The 21,955-nt window shown below is 38.1% G+C and overlaps 1 protein-coding gene across 1 annotated transcript in view; it reads left to right on the forward strand.

Moving 5' to 3' along the window:
• The window catches only part of SULF1 (sulfatase 1), a 123,789-nt gene that overhangs the window by 40,216 nt on the left and 61,618 nt on the right, over positions 1-21,955 (forward strand). Inside the window, exons 5-6 of the mRNA XM_009995563.1 lie at positions 20,197-20,358; positions 20,681-20,915. Of these exons, the coding sequence (XP_009993865.1) occupies positions 20,744-20,915 (172 nt within the window). The 5' untranslated portion in view covers positions 20,197-20,358; positions 20,681-20,743. The remainder of the gene's footprint in view (positions 1-20,196; positions 20,359-20,680; positions 20,916-21,955) is intronic.

Below are 21,955 nucleotides of genomic sequence, written 5' to 3' on the forward strand. Positions count from 1 at the left end.
TGTGACATGTCCTTTATTTGCTGCCAACGCTTCTCTATCTAGGGAGCTTCTTTCAGCTCACCTGAATAGTCTTCCAGTGCACCTGACTGAAACTCTTCCAGCTGTTTCTGTGGCTGCTTTCTACTGTGCTTGCTAAATCTAACTGAACTGTAGCAAATTAAAAGGGCTAAAAACAGAGCAGTAACTAGAAATAAAGAAACTTGATAATATAATATCAGTGTGGACAAATGTACTAATCATAAAATAAAACAGTAAAATCTCACCGCCCAAATGGCAGCTTGTTTGCTATTCCACACTAGTTCCTCTGTGTTACACGCTCAGCTGAAGATCGAAGAAATAATCTCCTTTTCTGGGGATGGTTCAGTTCATTCATACCATAGCCATAGGCAAAATTCCTCAGCATGATGTAGTTTGCTGTGAGAATATTTGTGTTCTGAAGTCAAGCTCAAATGTTCAGTCACTTCAGCAGTTTGAACAAACCAATTGTTTAACATTTCAAGTCACTTTTAACAAAGTCCATTTTTACACAAAATTGCTCCCACTTAATTCTTAAGTTTACTTCAATAGACCAACAACACTGAACTCTTGCACACCCAAGGAGTAGATGCAGTAATATAACAGTGCAATAAGAACACATTACTATATTTTACCTTAAGAAAATTAACTGTATAGGAGGCCCTGCATTAGCAGGGTGTCCAAAGAATCTAAGGTCATTACGTGATGTAAAGGTGTAGTGGTGATACTAGGGATACCTTGCCCACACACAGTAAGAAGACAACCGGTATTTCTGTAGTTTGGGAGAAGAAACAACTCTTGTGCCTGTCCCCTTCTTCTCCCCTTCTGCTCTGTAAAAGTGAGTACAAGTACAGGATCCTCACCAAAGCAGTTATGTGTGTAGTGCATGGTGAGGGAAGTGTCTCCTGCAGGAGTGGCCTACCAGCTCATGTCTTGGTAAGGAGGTTTGCAGAGCTGAGAAGGGCTGAAATTTCAGCTTTAGGTGGTTCTGTGGCTTCTTAGATGGGTCCCCACTCTTACAGGCATAATATTAGTTTATTGTAAAGAAAAGAAACATAGAATTACAAACTTGTAAATCTATCAGAATGAAAACCATGCTTCAGAAACATATAGCTGGCTTGGCTCAGTACGTAGGAGTGTTCCATCCTCCTATCTTTAAAGGGGACACTGGGGAGATGGATTAAATCAAATTAACTCGCTAATTACATTATAGCAGTAAGTTGGATAAAAGTACTTGGCTTTGCTTTACAAAATTGTGGAGGCAAATTCCCTGCATGGATTCACACATAAAGTAGGAAAGACTTTTATTTAGTGGGACTTGGCCACAGGAGTTGTACAAAGGATCAGAGCCAGAAATAGCAGTCAGAAAGAAATGATACTTCAGACAAAGTGGAGCAGCATTCCCTGAAAACTCTTCCAAATTTGTTAATTTATTTTAATGTTCTTTTTAAGCACTGAATGATACTTTGTTTTAGTGGAGGTAACCTGCCTGAGCTGGCAGACTACATGACACTGAAGTCATATTTTGATTAGCATCAAGATTCTTACATGCCTTAAATCAATTCATTGTTCAAAGGTACAAGAGCCAAAAAAAATTTAACACTCAGAATTAATGATGTTTGGTCATCCATTCTCCAATGAGACTGGAAACACAAATGAATGTGGTGCCCTTCTCATTGCATGTCATTGGAACTCTGTCTTCCTCAGAAAACACACTTTTAGTATTGTCAACTCTCTCTGCTTTACCAGATGTCTCATTTTTGGCATCATATGGTTCTAGGAAAACTTATCTTTCATTTGGAAGAAAAAAAAATATGTTCTTTAGGAAGAAGGATTGCCAAAAAACCTTTCAAAATACACAACTGTAGAGGCTACAAAGTCAAAAGATAAGCAATATGAACATAGCATTTATCATTTTTTTAAAATACCATTGTTTTTAGAACAACTTCTTGATTTATCTTGGGGTTTTGACTCATACCTTTTTTATTTAATACTTGCTGTTGGCAGGAGTAGATTTCGTTCATTTTTCAGTGGTTGTCCTGATTTCTCCTGTTCGGTAACTTGAACATCTCTGTCATTTTCATCTGCACACACCAACTTATTTTCTTTCTTTAATGCTACTGCTACTAGAAGTGAAGAAGAGTGAAGTGAGAGAGGGTGTTGCCAGTAACTTCATAATTGAGCTTAACAAAAATATATTTTGTGAAGTTTAGGCAGAGTCCTTCAGACTGTTTCAGATTGGACCTATTGTGCAGCATGGTTAAATCATTATTATTATTTTATTCCCTCTGCATAACATAACATCAGTATAGAAATCTTTTTGATCTCTAGGATAGTGTATGGCATCACAGGAAAGCTAAGCATGTCTTCTAAGCAGACTAAATAAGACCAACAAGAGTCACAGGAGGGAAGGAAGGAGGGAAAATACTTGCTTGCCTGATCTGAAATATTTGCAAAAGCTGCAGCAATCCTCCACCAGTTAAAGACTGAAGTTTCCCTGGTAGACTGATGACCTTTGATGTGATAATTGCTGGTATTCCTGTAACTCTAAAAGAGATCTTGTATAGTAGGGTAAGAAGAAAAGGGGATAAATATTAATGAATCATTTGTTTTCCATTCAAAAACAGCTGGAGCCAAGCAGTTAAATGCTCCTTTTCATACAATGAAGCAGGATAGAATCTAAGATCTCTATAATATTTTCCACATTACTTACATAACCTTAATCTCTAAGGTTATCCCTCAGTTTTACAGAGGGTTGTGTATCTCTATGGGTAAGAGCTTATTCTGTAATTGACGAGAGTATTCATTCTGTTAGGTTTTTCTTCTTTTCAAATTTTCATATAAAATTTAATTTTAAGTATTAATTTTACCTTTAGTGAAACACACACATACACACGTATTTATGCATAAGGGTATTAATTTTCCATTATGGTGGCCTTAGAAGACCTTAGAAAACCTTATTCTTCAGGTCAGGCTGGGTAAGGTGTCACCAAAGAGGAAAAGGTGAAAGGATTATCCTTCTTTTGCTGCGATCCACATCAAATTTTCTACCCTGTACCTGAATCCAGGTGGATCCTAAGTTACTGCTTTTCACCACATGGTTCACAGTTATCTGCTTGATAAGGGAAAATAACAGGTAAATGGGCTATAGTTAGTATGCAGTTCAGTTGCTCTCTCACAAGCTGGATGAAAAGAAAAATGCAGAGTGAAACAAGAAAAATGCAGCCCACTGCTTACCACAAAACCTTTTTTTCCTATTTTGTAGTAGAGAAGTGAGTGCTTTATTTACTGATGATGTTACTTTCTTCTGGAGTTAGTTGTTGTGTTAGCGAGTAGATTGAAAGATACTTAGAGTTTACTGAAAGGCTTACCATCTCCGGTCAGATGTTAATTTGCATGTCTGTCATGGCATGGAAAAGATTAAGTATAGGCCTTTCTTCTAGCATGTCAGCCATATTGTGCTGTTATCTTGAAGTATTTCAAAGCCAAATAAAATTGAGATTTTCAGACTGATTAGCTGGTGTGACTGCAAAGGTATTTTTGTACTCAACAGATGCCTTTGTTATAGCAGCCATCATATCTGACCTGCTCCCTAGGTCAATAAAGATGAAGGGCTCTTGATCTATTGCAGAAGGAACTCATTGTGGCCCACAGCTGGGCCTGCTCTCACATGCACACATTGACTGCCAGCCTAGCAACATGCATGTTCTCTTCAAATGATCAATATAGCATCAAATGAGACACACTGTTTCCCTGCAAAACATCCTTGTAAAGCTGACTGAAATTGGAAGTTAAATATCAAAGACCTAAGACAAAGAAAGGGAATGATCAAACAACTAGACTATTTTGTGATTTACATGGGTTATTTTGCTGATGATTAAGTAAAGAAAAACCCGCTGAGATGAAGAGTAAGCAATTACACACTGAGGAAACTCTTGTACTTATTGCCTTATTTGTAGTATTCACAGACTGAGAGACCCTCCACAGGGTGATCACTTGCTAATTCCTTGTAGTCAACAGCTTTGATGTGCTTACACTAAGTCATTTTCTTGGAGGCAGGTAAAAGGTGGGAAATACTCACTGAATGCATAACCACTGAACATCATAGAAAAACTGCAGAATTCAGGGAACCTTTGTAAATAAAGAAGGCTGCGTGCTTATTAATGACTGTATCCCATCTTCAGCTGTCAACACCCTTTTCTAGAGGGATGGTTCATAAGAATAACATGTTAATTGTAACCACTGGTTATTGCAAGATACAGAATCATTTCCAGAAGTCATAGGGAGGTACTTCACTGTCAGCACAGCTGACAACAGCAGCAATAGTTGGCTGTGGAAGTAGAGAAACCTTTTATTACCAGACCACAAAAGTTTCCTTTTACTGAAGTTTCAGTGTGTTACATGTATAGAAAAGACTTGGGAAAATTATACTAAACAAATATCTTCATTAGAAGAGCAATTCCTGGTTCCTTCCATCTGCAATATCGCTTCCTTTCTTCTCTTCTGGTAAGAAACCTTGCCTCTATGCTAACAGTCATTTTAAGCATCTCTCCTGCTTCTAGGGCAGGGAAAAGGTGCTCGAGCGAAAATAATGTTCAAATGTCTGTTGATAATGTAAGATAGATTCTAGAGCAACTCTAGCAATGGTGGATAGAAGAGAACATCTTACCTGTGTCTGTGCTGCTAATGAACCAAAACATCAGCCGGGGTGACTACTGTTCAAATGCCAGCAAGTGCTGTTCCTTGTTGAGATAACTTTTTTATTTGTCTGTGAAAGCACATAGTATATGGACCTTTCTGAGGATATTAACAGTAATCTGACCATGGGATCAACAATTTCATCTACTTACACAACTGTGTTAACTTACAGTTGTTCAAGGTGTGCTGCACTTGCTGCAATGAATGACATGACCAGTTAACAGATGATGCCATGATAGTCCAATACAGCAGCAAGTAATATGTCATATCTTAGTCTTCACTTGTATTGTCATTACCAAAGCTTGAATGCCCTGCAGATCATGCAACTTAAAGGCATGGTGCAAAGGAGCATTTTAATGTAGAACATCTGATGACTGCATATTTATGTATGGTAGAGAACCATGACAGCGATGAAGACTCTGTCGTGAACCTGTCCAAAAATTTTGTATTAGTAAATAAATAAACAGCAGTAAATCTTTTCCAGTTTCCTTACTTAGCTCCTAAAGTAACATCTACCATACATTAATGAAAAAATATAAATTGTCTTATGTTCCTATGGTATAGAGCAGTAAGAGAAAGCATAGGTTTACTTCGAACATTGACACAGATATGAAATTGTCAGTTTATCACTTCTCTTGGTAATTTCTGAGTAGTGCGTGATTGATTTGCAAGAGATTAATTAAGTGTAAAAAAGTCATAGTCCAGTCTAGCTTGATATGTCATCACCCATAAGAAATTACAGAATTATGTACTATGTTTTTCATTAAAGTTAGAGCTTTCAAGGATTCAGATTTAAAAAAAAAAAAAAAAAAAAAAAAAAAAAAAAAAAAAAAAAAAAAAAAAAAAGCAGCCTTCCACTGTTTTGTTGTTTTTTTTCTTTCCTTAACATGAAATTGCAAGGAAATTTCTTTTCAGATTGAAAAGTTAAGGCTTTCCATTTGAGCCTTAAGTCTGGGAGTAAGCAGAAAGCTTAGCCTGGACTCTGATTAGTCAAGTTGTCCTTCTCTGTTTTAATTTCAACATTGTTTTGTTGATACCAGTGATAATCAATTAGTTAATGCCTTGCACAGTGAACCAAGGAACTTAGATCAAAGACATTATGTAAATAAACATGCAAAAATACTGAATGTAATAAAAGATATAGTTTACAAACAGTAAATTACTCGAGTCCATGCCCACAAATCCTATTCAACAGAATATTTCCATAACATATGGCATAAGGAACAGTTTTTCAGCCATAAGCCTCAGGCATGTATTAGATTCTAACTTCATCACATTGTCTAAGAGACTCTAAGAGACTATGATTCACACCAGTCAGTCAACTGCCTTGGTTTTAAGCAATTTCATGCTGAAAAGAAAACGTATTAGCAAAAGTTCTTTGCTATTTTGTTTTGGTTATTTGCTTCCTAAAACTGTGTTCCCACTGTGTTCTCACCTGTGAGCTAAAACCTGTATCATTTGCCTGTTAGCAGTTGATATATAATTTGTATAGACAGCTGAACTGAATGTTAACCCACAGAAGAAAATAATTTAAGAAAATATATTTATAACAAATAGACCTCTCTTTATCATGCTGATAAAGGCAAGGATTTGTGACATGCTCCGTTCTACTGCAATTTTTGTTTGGATTTTGTTGTTTACACCCTTCCCCCTTGAATTGCCACTTCTGTGGATTTATCCATAAATATTTCCTGGTGAAATGTACTTGTCCATTGCAATTTTTAGGGCAACTTTTCTAGTTATAGATAATGATTTTTGACTCTCATTCATGCTCTTGCTGCCCATGTATGTATCAGCCATGAAGCACCACCAGCCCTGCCAACCCCTGCTCATACCCTCAGGCCATTATCTCACTGCCCATGTCCCAGGACCTCACTCCAGCCCTCTAGGGCTCCCCCACTCTACCCATGGCCCAGGAACCCATTCCAGTTCCCACAGGACTCCCCCTAACTCTGCCAGGCCATGGATCCTGCTGAGCTGAGCCCACTCATGGACCCATGTCGCAGCCCAGCCTGGGCCTGTCCCTATTCCCAGTGGGCTGGGACTAGCCCCTCTGCCTCCCGGTGCCCTGCCCCTGGCCAGGGGTGGGGCAGGACAGGCTGGCCACTCCCAGAAGTGGCCCACTGGACCCACACTGTGCCCTGAAAATGTGCTTATAGGTATTACTTGAAACACAGGAGGATTTCATTTACAGATACATAAAAATTGCATTAGCAAATGAAGGAAACACATGCTAATGCTTAGACACTTCTTTATAGCTCTATTCCACGAAAAGCTGAGTATGTAACTCAATATTGTAATAAAGGCCTAGTTTGGGGAGAGAAAAACATGCAAAGAAATGTGTGAGTTTTACAAATAGTTGCAATGTTAAGAGAAAGGCCTCTGACCAGGAGTCAACAGAGCTTTAAACTTAGGAGATAATGGAAACACAATCTGGTGCCAATATGATACTTGACCATAACGGATTTTTCATTTCAGATTCTTTCTCTCACTTTATACTCTGAAATGTTTGGCATATTTTTGTCCAAATGTTAATATGCCTATAATCTAAACATACTTTACCAGCTAGGGAAAAGGTAAGTTTCTAGGAGCTTTTAGTAAAATGGAAAAAGAAGAAGGTTGGGTAACCTGATCAGGTGCTGAGCTATGCTATGATCGGGGTTGTGCTATGTGCTATATGGATGCTGTCATCCCCATCCTGTGAGTCTGGGGAGAGGATTTAGTCTGCTAAATCCTAGAGGATTTAATCTGCTTGAAAGCACTGTACCTTTAAAGGAGATTCTAATGAGTGCTAGGAGTTATAAATTTTATAAAATTATAAAAGCTGTGGATTTTTAATAAAATTTATTTTATTATTATTTTGAAAATTAATAAAATAACAGAGACAGGAAAATGTATTTTCAGCATATCATCCTTTCTGTAGCTTGGAAGTCTTTTGCACTGCTTCCCTGTCGAATACTACCATGACATCAAGTTTATTTCCAAACAGTGTTCATGCTTTTCTTTAGATGTAAGTTATGATTTCCAGATATTCATCAGGACACTAGACACGAATAACAGAGCTTTTTCAGTCTGGAAGTGTTCTATGTTAACATTCACTGTTGAATTCTTCTGCCATGAAGGAAAATGTTTGGGCAGAACATGGGGGAGGTTATGCCACAGATCTCCTTGTAGAGTTTCTCAGAACCTTCTGTCCAAGAGATGTTTTCATATCACTGTAAAGCATGGAATGCACAACTAATTTTGGAGGGACATTATCTGGAGGCTGTGATAGTCTAAGAAACCTGTGACTCTCAGTCTCAAGGAATATCTGTTATTAAGAGCATATGATCAAAGCTGCCTACACGAGTAAACTTTATCGTGGGTAAGATTCTGCAAGAACCAAAGCAAGTTAATAACTTCATTCCTACAATAGAAAGGCTCTGGGAAATACATTAATCATTGTGGTGTTAATAGATCATAGTTGAAACTTCAAGAATGATCTGGGGTTTTAATAAATTTTAAGGTATTTTTTTTTTAAAAAGTGGATTTGTAAAATTTATAACTTGCAGAGCTACTTACAATTAGCTTTTTTCTCTAGGAGACTTTTCCTATAAAACCACTCTTTTGTGGTTATAAACATTCTGGCAAAATTCTTAAATCTAGAAATGAACACATTTTGCAAATGCAACGCCATTGTAAATGCAGACTTTGGGAAAATATCATTATTCACTGTCTGCAGCCCCATGTTTAGAGTTTTGCAGACGTCTAAGAAACTAATGAACAGCCTGAATGATATTTTCAGGAACAATTGGAGCTTGTTGACAGCACTAAAAATTTGAAATTCCATATTTTAAAGCAATAAATGTTTCACACAGTGAGGCAGAGGATGTAGCATTTAAACTGCCTGCATTTAGATTTCAAAATCAGCCATATGGGACAGAAGAGGTCCCTCTGGAAAAATATTCATTTAACTCCTGATAAATTACTCATTTTTGCTTGTTTATTTTAAAGGACAACATACACAGGAATGTATTCACAGCAGATGAATTAGCTCCTATATTATGAGTGTGCAGTGCGGTCAGTGTGAAACATTTACACCACCCAGCTCATCAGAAACCAGTCAGATCATTTGTTTCATTCCAGCTGTGCTCCTTACATTTACATAGGGCCTGGGACAGAGGGGATTTCAAATCTCTCTTTTCTCATATATAAAGTTAAACTTCTTATCCAAATCCTGACTGCTTTAATTAGTCTGTTTTATTAACACACACACACACACACACACAAAAAATCCCCCCAAATTATGTCTAAATTAGTTTTAAGTTCTGCTGAAGCAATGACTACTGAAATAATTAGAAGCCTTCTCCCTGTTTCAGAGGACTTTAGTGAGACTTTAACTATAGCAAAACCACTATTCATTCCTGGTCCTGAGAATAACACAAAAAGTTAGGAAAAAATCAGAGATAGAAAAATCGTGTTTTCAGTCGATCCAACAATTTTAAAATCTTCCCTGATTCATTTACTTTACAAGTGAAATGCCCTGTGAAGTTTTGGTTTCACTTAGGTCACCTCACTTCTCCCTCTTTAAACATTAGCAATACCTGTTTAAACAAATACTACAATGTATTTAACTCAGCTCTTGTTAGAATCCAACAGCTATGGGTCCTGAATATGGGAAAGACACCAGTAAACTGGGGCAATTTCAGCAGAGGGCCATCAAGATGGTTGGGCTTGGGAGCCCTTGCCCTGTGTAAAGAGGCTGTAGGAGCTGGGTTGTTCAGTGGAGCAGAGACAACATTGAGCTAACAGCAGACCCCCAGTGCTTACAGAAAGGTCACTGAAAAGTCAGAGTCCCATTCCTGACAGTCATGCATGGCAGTGGGAAAGAGCCAATGGGCATAAATTGAAACAAAAGATGTTCAGACTGGATATAAGGAAAAACAAATTTCACCCTCAGGACAGTCAACCAGTGGAACAGGGCCCCAGAGAATTTGGGCAGTGTCCATCCTTGAGGGTTTTCAAGGCTTAACTTAGTAAAGCCCCAAGCAACCTGGTCTGACCTCACAGCTGAGCCTGCTAAATACAAAGAAGTGGATTCTCTATATGTTGATCTAAGCATTCCTGAATTGGGTCATTGACTTAGTTTACGAGACACCTTTCATGTAAGAACATCTCATCTACATTCAGGAAAAAAAAACATCCAGTAAAACAAGCACTGATGTTTTCCCCACAATAATCACTGTAAAATGAGATGTCTTTCAAATTTCTTCCTACACAGCATGAAGAAAATCACTACAGTTCTGGCCTTTGCCTTTCTATCCGTTCTCTGTTCTTTGGGAGTAATTTGCGATACATTCTGGTCCTTCCTGTTACTGATCCCTTTGCTATTATTCAGAAGCTTCTATCTAATGGTTACCAATTTCCATTCTGGTCTTTCTGTGCATAATGTCAGGTGCTGAGGCATAAAGTTGGCTGCCTGCTCCACCACTGTTAGAGAAAATAATTCAGTATGTGTTGTGCCAGGCATCTTAGTACAATTTTGGCTCATGTGCAGGCTTCCAATTAGCTATCTAAAAAAATATTATATACATATATATAATTAATTAAGGTTATATAAAATCATAGAATCATAGAACTATTCAGGTTGGAAAAGACCCTTGGGATCACTGAGTCCAACTGTCATCCCTACTCTACAAAGTTCTCCCCTAAACCATATCCACCAACACCACATCCAAACAATCTTTAAACACATCCAGGGATGGTGACTCAACCACCTCCCTGGGCAGCCTGTTCCAGTTTCTAACCACTCCTGTGAATTTTTTTTTCCTAATGTCCAGTCTAAACTTACCCTGCTGCAGCTTGAAGCCATTCCCTCTTGTTCTGTCTCTGCTTACCTGTGAAAAGAGGTAGCCTCTCTACAGTGACCTTTCAGGTAGTTGTAGAGAGTGATGAGGTCTCCCCTCAGCCTCCTCTTTCTCAAACTAAACATTCCCAGCTCCTTCAAGCATTCTTCATAAGGCTGATTCTCCAGGCCCTTCACCAGCTTCGTTGCCCTCCTCTGCACTCTCTCCAGCACCTCAATATCTCTCTTGAATTGGGGTGCCCAAAACTGGATGCAGTAGTCCCGGTGTGGCCTCACCAGTGCTGAGTACAGGGGGAAAAACTTATTTGAACATAATTAAACCACTCCAGAAAACAATGTCTCTCCATTGCTAAATAGGAAATGTGTGAATAGAGAATTGCATTGAAAAGAAAAAATGTGTGCTTGAATGTATTCAGCCTTGGCTTCCATGCTTTAAACTTGCTCTCTCATCTACAGAAGCCAGGACTGTGAAATTGAAAGTACCTGTATGTGCACTTTAAAGATGAAGGAAGTCTTTCTGTGGGCATTAACACTTGGAAAATGAAGGCACATTTATATGCACTACTCTTTCAAAATGTTTTCTGAGATAAAGTTATTCACAGAATAATTTCAACAAGTCATTTGAGTCTCTCGGATCTCAGACTGAAGATTATTTTCAAACAGCCCTTTGAGAACAGATTTCCAGGACTCAGGTTGAAAGAATTGGTATTCCTTGGACAGATAAGCTGAATATAGTATATTCTGTCCTTGAACAAGGAAATGTTACTGTATTTTCAGGCTTTTTTTAATAGGAATAATCAGATTAAATTCAGTATCCGGATACTTAGTACATTTTTGGCTTTCCTCACGCTCCAGTGATGGTTAGCTTCTTCTGAAATATTCAGCAAAGGTTTTAAAGCATCCTTGTATCAGGAATTTATTGAAGAGCCTGCAGGAGTTGTTTTAAGGAGGTGGAGTCCCAATGAATCCAGCAGTCATATTTCTTTTGCACAGCAGAACACACATATCAGGTTCTAAGTAAGGACCTGGATGCCTGATGTGGCAGTAAAATCCATCAGTTATATTCCTTACTCATATTTGCTGCCATTTGTGTGCAAATCTTTTTTAGGTAGGACATGGCCATGTGGCAATGACTTTCTGAGTTTCCCATATTGGGTCAGTCTCAGGTCACCCAAGGAATCTCCCCTAAGTTCATGCAGGTGTGCGCGTGAGTGGAGACTGCGGGACAGGAAGGTGATGGAAGGCAAAGGGACTGGGAGGGTTACTGTCATAGCAGACACAAGTCCCCTGCATCCCAGAACTGGGGCTGTACCTCATGCCCCCCAGTTAAGGCAGCTTGGGGAACATCAGAGGCCTCCTGATTAAAAGGTGATTAAAATTAAGATTGACAATAGGGGTGATGTGCTTCTCAGAAGTGCCTCAGCTTCCTCATTGACTAGTCTTTATGGAAAAGGATATGAAGCATCTGGATTTTATAAGAGATTGTTTTGTTTGGTTTGACTGCCTGTTTACTGCTGTGAGTAGGCTGGTTTATTTATGGTACAGGTTTGTCAGGGAGGAACTTATGTAAAAACACATTACTTGGTCTGTCAAGGAGCTTTTACGTGTATATTAGTGAAGGTAAAATTTAGACTTTGCCATGACTGGAAAAGCTGCTTGACAAAGAGGAGCAACCTAGTAAAGGTGATCTTGCTTATAAAATGGTGCTCAGGATCGGATCCCTTGAGTCTTTTTTAGTAGCCCTATTAAATTCAGTTTGGATGTAGGGAGAGTAAAACTTATTTGAACATAATGAGACCACTCCAGAAAACAAATTGATCCTATGAATAAGTTCACTTTCTGCACTGTACTATAATAGAGTAAGTTTTTTTTAAAAGCACTTGCAGGAACTGCCTGGCTCTCCTGGTTAGCCAGGGAGTGGCACCTATCTAAATTCCTGTGGTGTTCTGAGTAGTCAATCCTTCTATATTATAGCTAAAAGTACCTCTGAGCTCCTCTCCTGAGAGTACAGGTGCTGCTCTCTGTTCACATACATACACCTATACAAATTTATACTGCCGATTCCTTACACATCAGTCCTTGCATAGACTTCTCTGGACCCCATGAGCTGCTGCTGCTTCTCCATTGCAGTCAGCAAGAAGAGTGGCCAGGGCAGTGGTGCATTGGCTCAGCTTCCACCCAAGACCACCCACCCACATGATAGCACAACCTCCCCTAGAGTCTCCCTGTGGTAATGGAGGTGTGTTCATATTCAAGTCAATCACAGAATCGTAGAGTGGTTAAGGCTGGAAGGGACCTCAAGGATCATTAAGTTCCAACCTCCCTGCCATGAGCAGGGACACCTCACACTAGACCAGGCTGCACAAAGCCTCATCCAATCTGGCCTTAAACACCTTCAGGGTGTGGGCATCCACAACCTCCCTGGGCAACATTTCAGTACCTTACTACCCTCTTGGTGAAGAATGTTTTCCTGATGTCTAACCTAAATCTCCCCTTTCTCAGTTTAAAACCTTTGCCCCTTGTCCTATCACTACTGTCTCTGGTGAAAAGCCGCTTCCCAGATTTTCTGTAGCCCCTTCAGGCACTGGAAGGCCACTATAAGGTCTCCCCAAAGCCTTCTCTTCTTCAGGCTGAACAGCTCCAACTCACTCAGCCTGTCTTCATAGTAGAGGTGCTCTAGCCCTTTGATCATCTTCGTGGCCCTTCTCTGGAACCTCTCCAGCAGGTTCATATCCATTTATTTAGAAAAACAAACTGTTTAACAAATAAAAAATTCCTCTTTCAAAGAGAGTTGCAGACCTTTGAGAGGAAGTAAACATACTTAGGAAGGAAGCTTCTTAAATTAAGAGTTCATTATGTAAAGGAGACACAAAAAGCTATGTTCTTGCACAGTTTCTAAAGCCAGTGGACTCAATTAGGAACTTAAAGAAATGTGCAAAATGTGTCACTGTTGTTCACCTCTGTGATATGATCTCCCAACTCAAGACTACTCACTGAATAACTGAATTGTCAGTGTTTTATTGAATGGTATGTTTTTGTAATGCCTCACACTGCTGAAGTGAGCGGGGATATAGCAAAGATATGTGGTTTTAAAAATGGAATTTTCAAATTACCGTAAATTCCTTCATGCACTCTTTATATTTGAAAAATATAGGGAGTCTTTTAGCAATTATATTACCTGGTAGCTGGAAATTCACTTTCTTTACAGGTAAAAAAAATCTGATATCAGAGGCTGGTTTGGAGCTTAGGGCACATCTAATTATCTTTCTCAGTCTTAATTATTTAGCAAGTGCTAAGAAACTGCATGTATCATGACACTCATGTTTAATAAGCATATAAATTTAATTGATTTTTTTACCTCTCTTTGAAGACTAGCAGACACGGAATTCAATTCATTATAACTTCCAATATAACATCAGGTTTTAATAAGCCTCCTGTTTGCTGCACACATGTGCTTAACACTGCCTGGAAACCAAATCAGTAGAGAAAAGGGATTACTTTGGATTACTTTGAAATGTGCATTGTTTGAAATGGCCTCTGGTGACCAGCTTTCATGAATGGCTGATTTTACTTGTGGGGCACATCATCTGGCTTAATTATATCAGGTTCTTTTGTATGACAAGTGCACTTCTTGGCCGTGTTGAAATATGAAATTCTAAAACAAAGTATAACAGATGGTGAGAAATAAATTTAAGTAACTATATATTAATAGAAGTTTGTAAGTTAAGAGCAGGCATTTTTATTAATGAAGAATATATGCGAATTTTCATTTAAAGCTTTCACAGATTTGAAGTTAATATAAAAATATTATTTTAAAATTTTGTTAATGTTTTGTTCAACTGCATTAACAGCATTAAAATCGAAGACATATTTTTCTTTTCTCAAAGGTAGGTCATTCCTCTATAGTTGTGTGTTTTTAAAATGTTATTGGAGTTTGTTGCTTTACTCAAACATATGAAGTGTTGGAAACATTTGCCTACTAAGAATATCCCTTAACCTGTATAAAAGTGGGTTAGCAAATGTGCATTATACTTTCAAGTCACTGCAGGCTTTTCCCTTTCCTGTCTGTAACTGTTTGCAAAATTACAATGTAAAAACATAATATAAGGTTATGATTCTCCCTGCCTGCAATTACTTTAAATTACAGTTACTTTAAATTAATCTAGCCTGAAGCACTGATGATACACCACTATAATACACAAAGTACCTTTGGGAGGGGAACAGATAATTGATTGATTAGTAAAGTGTGTTGGAAATCCAATAGACAATGATTAGATTAGACCCAGATAGGAACTACATTCTTTGTGTTCACTGTAAATCCTATACTTTACAACTAAGATTAGGGGATTAACCTTTAAGAAGAGATGGTAGGTCTTGCTTTTTCCCCGACTTCTGCTGTACTGTAAACGTGTTTCCCATGGCTGCAGGCTTGATATTCCCACAGGAAACTGACCTGCAGATTTACGCGGTCGTGCCTCGTAGTCTGAGATTGCAGTGTTTGCCTTTTAAATATTAGAAGTGTAAGATGTGAAAAGAGCATTAACAGTAGTAAACTTAAAAGTCGTCTGTCAACAGCTTTTTCCACTTAAGTGCTTCGCTATGTGAGTGAAATTAAGAGTTGTTATTGTTGTTGTAGGGTGTTACAACCCTGTAGTCGCCAAGGCAATATGATTTAGAGGAGAGATTTAAGAGTTCTGAACCGCTAGGCTGCTTTAGTGCAGATGAACTTCTCTCCTCCCTGACCTTTTATCGTGTAATTTCAAACTGTTTGCACAATCTTCAATTACTAATCTCACAAAATTACTAATTGTCTTGAGTCTCTCTCATACACCTCCTATGATTCAGGCTATGTGAGACTTCGAGAGGTCCATCCACAAACATCAAAGATTCCAGAAGCAGTATGCGACTGGCTGAGGCAACCCCTTTCACTTCCTTGCACCTTGGAGTTTCCATGTATGCAAAACATTTCTGAGCACAGCAGCGTTGCTAGGCGGGCACATTTCACTTCAAAGAAGAGAACTGAAAATTGCAGGCGTAAACCACTGAATCTGACCTGTGTAGGTGCGCTGGTGGGTGAAGCCACCTCCAGGTAACACGATGCCAATGACAGCATTTCTGCCTCTCCAGGCAGACAGTTGGGGTTTTTAAATTATGTTGACCAAATGCACTCCAGCGTGACCAATTTGCGAAGTCATACTGGAAATTACAAAGTGTTGCCACTAGCAGAATCCCTACTCTGCTTTTTAAGGATGACAGAAATTCTTCTTTCTGTCCTTTGCCTTTCTGCCTTTCTACTTATGAAGAGTCTGACTGGAAGGAAACAGACAATACTGGGGTCACATTCCTTTGAAAAATGTACATCAAAGTTAAAACTGTCAAGTCAGCAGGTCATAGGTAAAATACATAGGAAGATTAATGCTCCTCCACTTGGGATGAAGAGGAGAAGATCATTTTCTTGTGGTGATTGACAACCGAGATTTTGTTTGTTTGAGAGGCTCTATTGATTTATTTATCAGAGAAACCTGCAAGAAGAAATTATACAATATTATATTTTGCATAAAGGAAATGAGGCAACTTATCACTTGCAATGACAACACCTTCTGCTTCTTTTGTGCGCTTTTGATGTATTCATATGCAAGTTCCTAGCACTTGTCAGCAAATCTAAAAAATATCCTAAGTAGCAAAACATTCATTTCTGGACTATATCTTAATTATATACAATATGTCAACTTTTAGAGGCAGGGAAATCTAAGTACAGAGAAATAACCAGTAAGATATGGGATAGTAATGAGGAATAAAACACTTAACCACAAAATTGATACTGCATTAGGAGTTCATTGATTTAGGACTCCTGTGGTACCTTGCATTCTCAATTCACTGGTCACATTTATTGCTAATATCAGAGGAACAGAAACCAGGATTCCGGTTCTCAAGCTCCAAAGTCACAGTCCATATTATTAGTAGTATTGATATTATTTCTGTTTCCTTCATTGTCCAGAGTTGATCCATTTTTGTTTCTAAGACCACTAGAATAGCAAGTCTTAGGCTGTGATGCTGGATAATATTATGTCCTCAATGTTTATGCTCAAAAAAACCCCACCAACAACTGTGGTGCAGAAAAGACAAAGTTGTCTGCCGTTTGATACCACTTGGTCATGAACTGCTGATATGGGGCATTTCATAGCCAGTGGTACTAGGGACAGGCATCTGTCTAGTGTCTTTACTCATAGTCCCCAAATTTGATTTCAGATTTACAAACAAGAAAAAAAATCTGTTCATGTAAGACAGATTCCCTATGCAAGGATATTTGAAATGCACGTTTGTAGAATATTAAATATGAAGAACAGCTTTAAAGCTTATAATGGAGTATTCTTCTAGTTACTCAGTGCTCTGTTTCATAAACAAAGTGCATGATTCTGGACAGATTTTTATTGACCAAACACAAAATGGCACTATATGAGTACATAGTAAAAAGACATTAAAACAAAGTGGATTTTCAAATGAGAAATGCTCTTTTATGAAAACTGGCTGTCTTTTGTAGTTTTTTTTCAAATGCAGCACTTTCAGCCAATACACTTAAAAATCTTAAATGTTCTTGGCCAAAATTAATATAAATTAATATAAAATCTATGAGTAGTTTCAGAAGATACTATTTTACCTTTTGCTTTTCTTCCTAGCCACTGAAAGATATTCAGTGCCCTAGAAATTCAGACCTAGAAATAAAGTGTTCCTGGTTTTCATGCCACACCACATGAAGAGGCACTGTAGCCTGCCTGTGCAGTGCCTTGCCAATGTAATTCAAGTTTCATGGGTAATTAATTCTCCATGCCAACAAGTCCTTGAACTGCCTATTGTAATACTAGCAGGATAGAAGCAACTAAAGATCCAAGTTTTCTGATTTTATCCCATGAAAGGTGAGTGCAAACTATGAATTTGTGCTACTATGGAGGAAGGAAAAAACAAATAGAATGACTGAAAGAAAAAAATACATCCAGATAAGGAAAACTAATTTATTTTAGTATCTCTGGTTTCATTCATTTATTACTTCATTTCAGTTGTTATAGCTATGTTCTATAGGAAAAATATAATTTAAATTTTCCAAATAGCATATATAGAAATTATGATCAACATTTGTTTACTTGTCTGGAGGTGTTTTATAGACACATCTTGATTTCTGAAGACTGTATTAAAAAGTTATAAGTTTACTTCCCCATGTGAATTGAAAAGGTCCCTGTTTTCTTCTGTTTCTTAACACATATTACAGTGTCTATAGAGGCACTTGTAGACTACACAGAATTGTATCCAACACAAAGATTGCAGCCTTGACTTCCCTGTCAAGCCCATATTTTGACAGTTTTCTTTACCTCATTTCCTTCTACTGCTGGGAAACAGGCTGTATTGAAAGTCTTTTTAATAAAGACGTCATATGCTAAAATGAAATACTTATGAACAACAAAAGGTAGCGTAACTGTACTCTTTGCAAGAACCATTCAACAAAACTTGAATCATTAATTTTATATGTGTAGATAAGTCCTGATATTCTTCTTCATCCATCAAGGGAAAAAATTTAGAATTACAAAATAAACCCTTCATGTTCTTTTTGCTAGACAAGAATTTACTAAGGTGGACCTAACTTTCTAAAGCAAAAGGATTTTTTTTAAAAAAAACAACTAATGCAGTCCAAAGAGGGTGAAATGAAGAAATCTTGCTAATGGTAATTTGGAGTAGTGTAAATTTTATTAGCACTGAGGTCGAATTGTCAGGAACTTGCAGTTTCATACTGTGGGGGATTATTCAAACACATTGGTGCCAATGTTTGCTCAGTGCAGTCAGGATGACTGTGCTTTCTGGGTCAACATTGTCTGAAAAAGTTTGCTGTAGGGTACAACTGAGGTAAGAAACTAAACATTGATTCTCACTTCACGTAGCCTTTCATGCTTTGTAAGGTGAGTCAAGGTATTGCTATTTAAAGATCAGACGTTTAGAGAAATTGTATTTCTGCTTTTGCACCCAGAGCGTGTGGTGTCTGGTGTCTGTCAGAAGAGACCTGACTTCTCTGGCAACCCCCTTCTTCAGGGCTTTTGTCAGCTTTTATGTGACTTAGAACAAATACATGAAAATTGAAGTATTTTTAAAAGTCAGACCAGACTAATTACAGACTTCCAGTCCACTTATCTGAATGTTATGTAATCACTGAAATGGCATTTAACATTAAATGCAAATCCCTTGTATTGGTTTTGCAGTGCTCTGATGTTAGTAGGGGTCTGGAAGGTTTGTTGATGCAGAGACAATGAAAGACAGGATTTCTCTGTAACAGACACTTGGATTTTCCTTTTAAAGACTTTTAACACTCTTCTGGTGTAATTATAGCCTGCCAGAGTGTGGAGCATGAAACTGTTTAGCTCGTGAAGCTTAAAATAAAAGGTGTATGTGAAAACAAGAACACTATCCTTTTCTAGCAATCCATCACCAAAACTCATCCCCTCCTTCTGTGGCTTCTTCCCCTGAAATTAAGAGCACCTTCCTATTAATGCATTTTTAGGTCAGTGATAGGGCTCTTTTTTGTGTCTCTGTTCCTCTTACTAAATTATTTCTGCATATTAATCTGTTTGTAGCTAATGTTACTTGTCTGAATGTGAAGTCTCAGGTGTGGGTGCACAGGTCTCACGGATTATGCTCCAGTCTAATTATATGATGTGCACCCCAGTTCCCATGCAGGCTTCCCCTTGAGCAGGCCTCTTGAATGTTCTTGGGCTTGAGTGGTTTTGCAGGGGTTTTTTATTGACTGATGTCACCATGCTTTATTCTTAGTCCCAGAATAAAAAACAAGTAATATATGTGGCAGGTCAGTACTGTGGAGGGAACAGATATGACTCAAGGCTCTTTCCCACCCTCTTCCTTTTTTGTCCCCAGATATCCCCTCTCTTCCCTTGTGTTACAGGACAGTTTTACAGGGCTTCAGTCAGTAATGCCAAAAATGTTGAAGTGTGAGTGGCTCTCTATTCCTCCCCGGGCCGATCAGTCATTTTCAGTCACAGGTTTAAATCTGCTGCAGCAAAGCCAAGCCTCTGTGCTTGCATCAGGTCTTACAAAAGCAAAGCTGTTTGACTGACAGGCATGGAGAGGGGGTTCTGATAACGTTCTGAGCTGAGTCTGGAAGCGCAGTATAGAGGACAAGGCTGTGCCAGAGGTACTGTGCATTATGGATGAGGCACTCAGCTCCGTTGTTGATTGATAGAGGGACAGTTACCCTCTTTCACAATGCTGGGTAAGATCATCTGGACTGTCACTTAATATGAGCTTTCTTGTTAGTGGAAAGATGACTTTTCACATAGTTTTCCAATGCAGATTGCAAATGACAGCCACGTTTTCCCCTCTGCTTTGAACGATTTAGACGCTCATGCAGGTGAGTTAACCTAAAATAGTTTTCTTCCTTGCCAGGTGCCATACACTGGAGTTAACTCATTCTCAGAATCTCAGGCTGACTGTAACTGTTGGAAAAGCACCTGTGTTTGATGATATATGCACCCTTTGTCTCTAACAGCCAAGGTACCATGTAGCTGCTGCGTAGGCATGGTATTAAATTAAGGAGATGGGCTGAGGAGAACATTTTTTTTTTTTTTACTCTCTTCTTTCAGGACAGAGAAAGAATCTGTAAGGAATATTTCTGGAGACTTTGAAGCACAGCCACAGTGCTGAGGTCTGTAACTGACAAGCCTTCTGCTTTCTTCTTCTTACAGGGCTCCTCCTACAGATGTTCTGAATACGTCTGCATCCCAGCAATTTCTTACTGCGCCCAGGTACTGAATATAAGGAACAAGCTGCATAAAAAGAAGCGTAGGGTGTAGGAGAAGGAGGACTGTGAGGAGTATACCAGAAGTCATGCCTATTCAAAATGCAGGCAGTGGCATGACTTGAAGAAAAAATTATTTAGGAAAGCGTAGTTGCAGAATGACTGAATTTATTCTTAGAAAACAGGAGCATAAAGCTCTTATTCAACAATATGGCTTATAATCATGTTAAATGGTATGTGTCAGGCTTGACTTCCCTAATGTTATCCTTTCACTGTGTTAAACTTGGAGTTTATTTATTGCTTGAACAGAATTTTTTTTCTCCCTACAGGTCTTGAAAACCAGAGCTCAAGCACTTCTGGATCAGTCTTTTCATTGACATACTGGAACTGCTATGGAGTCTTCTTGGTTTGCACTCATCTTGGCCATGATTAGCACTGAGTTGCTAACAAGTCACTCTTCCACCATCAAATCCCCGAGGTTCAGAGGACGTGTGCAGCAAGAACGAAAAAATATCAGACCAAATATCATCCTTGTTCTCACAGATGATCAAGATGTGGAGCTAGGTAAGAAATCATTATTTGCTTCTTCATTTTGTCATGTGTCTTTCAGTAATTTCTGCCAAGCAGAAAATACTTTAAATTCAGAGAGGGTACAATGTCAAAATGTGGGACAAGTTTAGAAAATGAGTTAACAAATATTATTTAATAGCATTCTTCACATTTAATTACAGACTTTAGGAAATATATGCTTAACAAAATCCACCATGGAAGGCTTTAATTACCACCATACAAAGTACCTAATAGAACATGCAAGGCCCTGAAGGTGAAAAACTAGTATCAAAAACCCTTTTTTACTTTTTGACTTTCTGTTGCATTTAAAAAGTTGAGCTTTATGAGATTAACTTTTCCCTCAGTGCTATAGAAGGGAGTATTTATATTCTTCACATATTTGTCACATGTATTTATGCCATCTGACATGTTTATGCACACAGGCACACTGGTCTGGTTTCAGGACATAAGCTTAATATTTCTATGAATTATTGACATATTTTAAATCCATCTGCTTTAAAGCTATGCTATATGTATAAAAATAGGATGGTTTTGCTTTAACAAATATACATGATATCTGAGCACAACCTGGACATTGCAGCCAGAAGTGATTTTCAAATATTTTTCTCAGGGTGGACAAAGTTAAAACACTTGGACCATGTTCCAGGAGGCCTTTGAATGTTTTCCATTAAGTAAGTTAGAAAGATATTAATGACAGTTATGCATATAACTGATTTTTTGGTTCACTGCTCGAAGTGAAAATTCAAGGAGAGGGGACCATTTTAGGTTACCCCCAAGCAAATATTTTAGTTCTGGGGGTGGGAGGTGAGATCAAAAAGGTAAAAAAATGACAAATCAATTTGAAATGAAATCTTGCATTTTTCGTGTATTGTTAATTAAAGAGATGTTTTTAATAAAAGTATAGTGAATTTCTAAACAAAATATCAAATGACATTGGAAAATCAAAATGCTTCATTCCAGAAAACTTTTAACAAAATTGTTTGTTTGTTCTAAAATGGCATACTTTCTGCCAGAAATTTGTAGACAAAGAGCGG

The sequence above is a fragment of the Chaetura pelagica genome, unplaced genomic scaffold, assembly GCF_000747805.2.
Source record: "Chaetura pelagica isolate M959 unplaced genomic scaffold, ChaPel_1.0 scaffold83, whole genome shotgun sequence".
Taxonomy (NCBI): Eukaryota; Metazoa; Chordata; class Aves; order Apodiformes; family Apodidae; genus Chaetura; species Chaetura pelagica.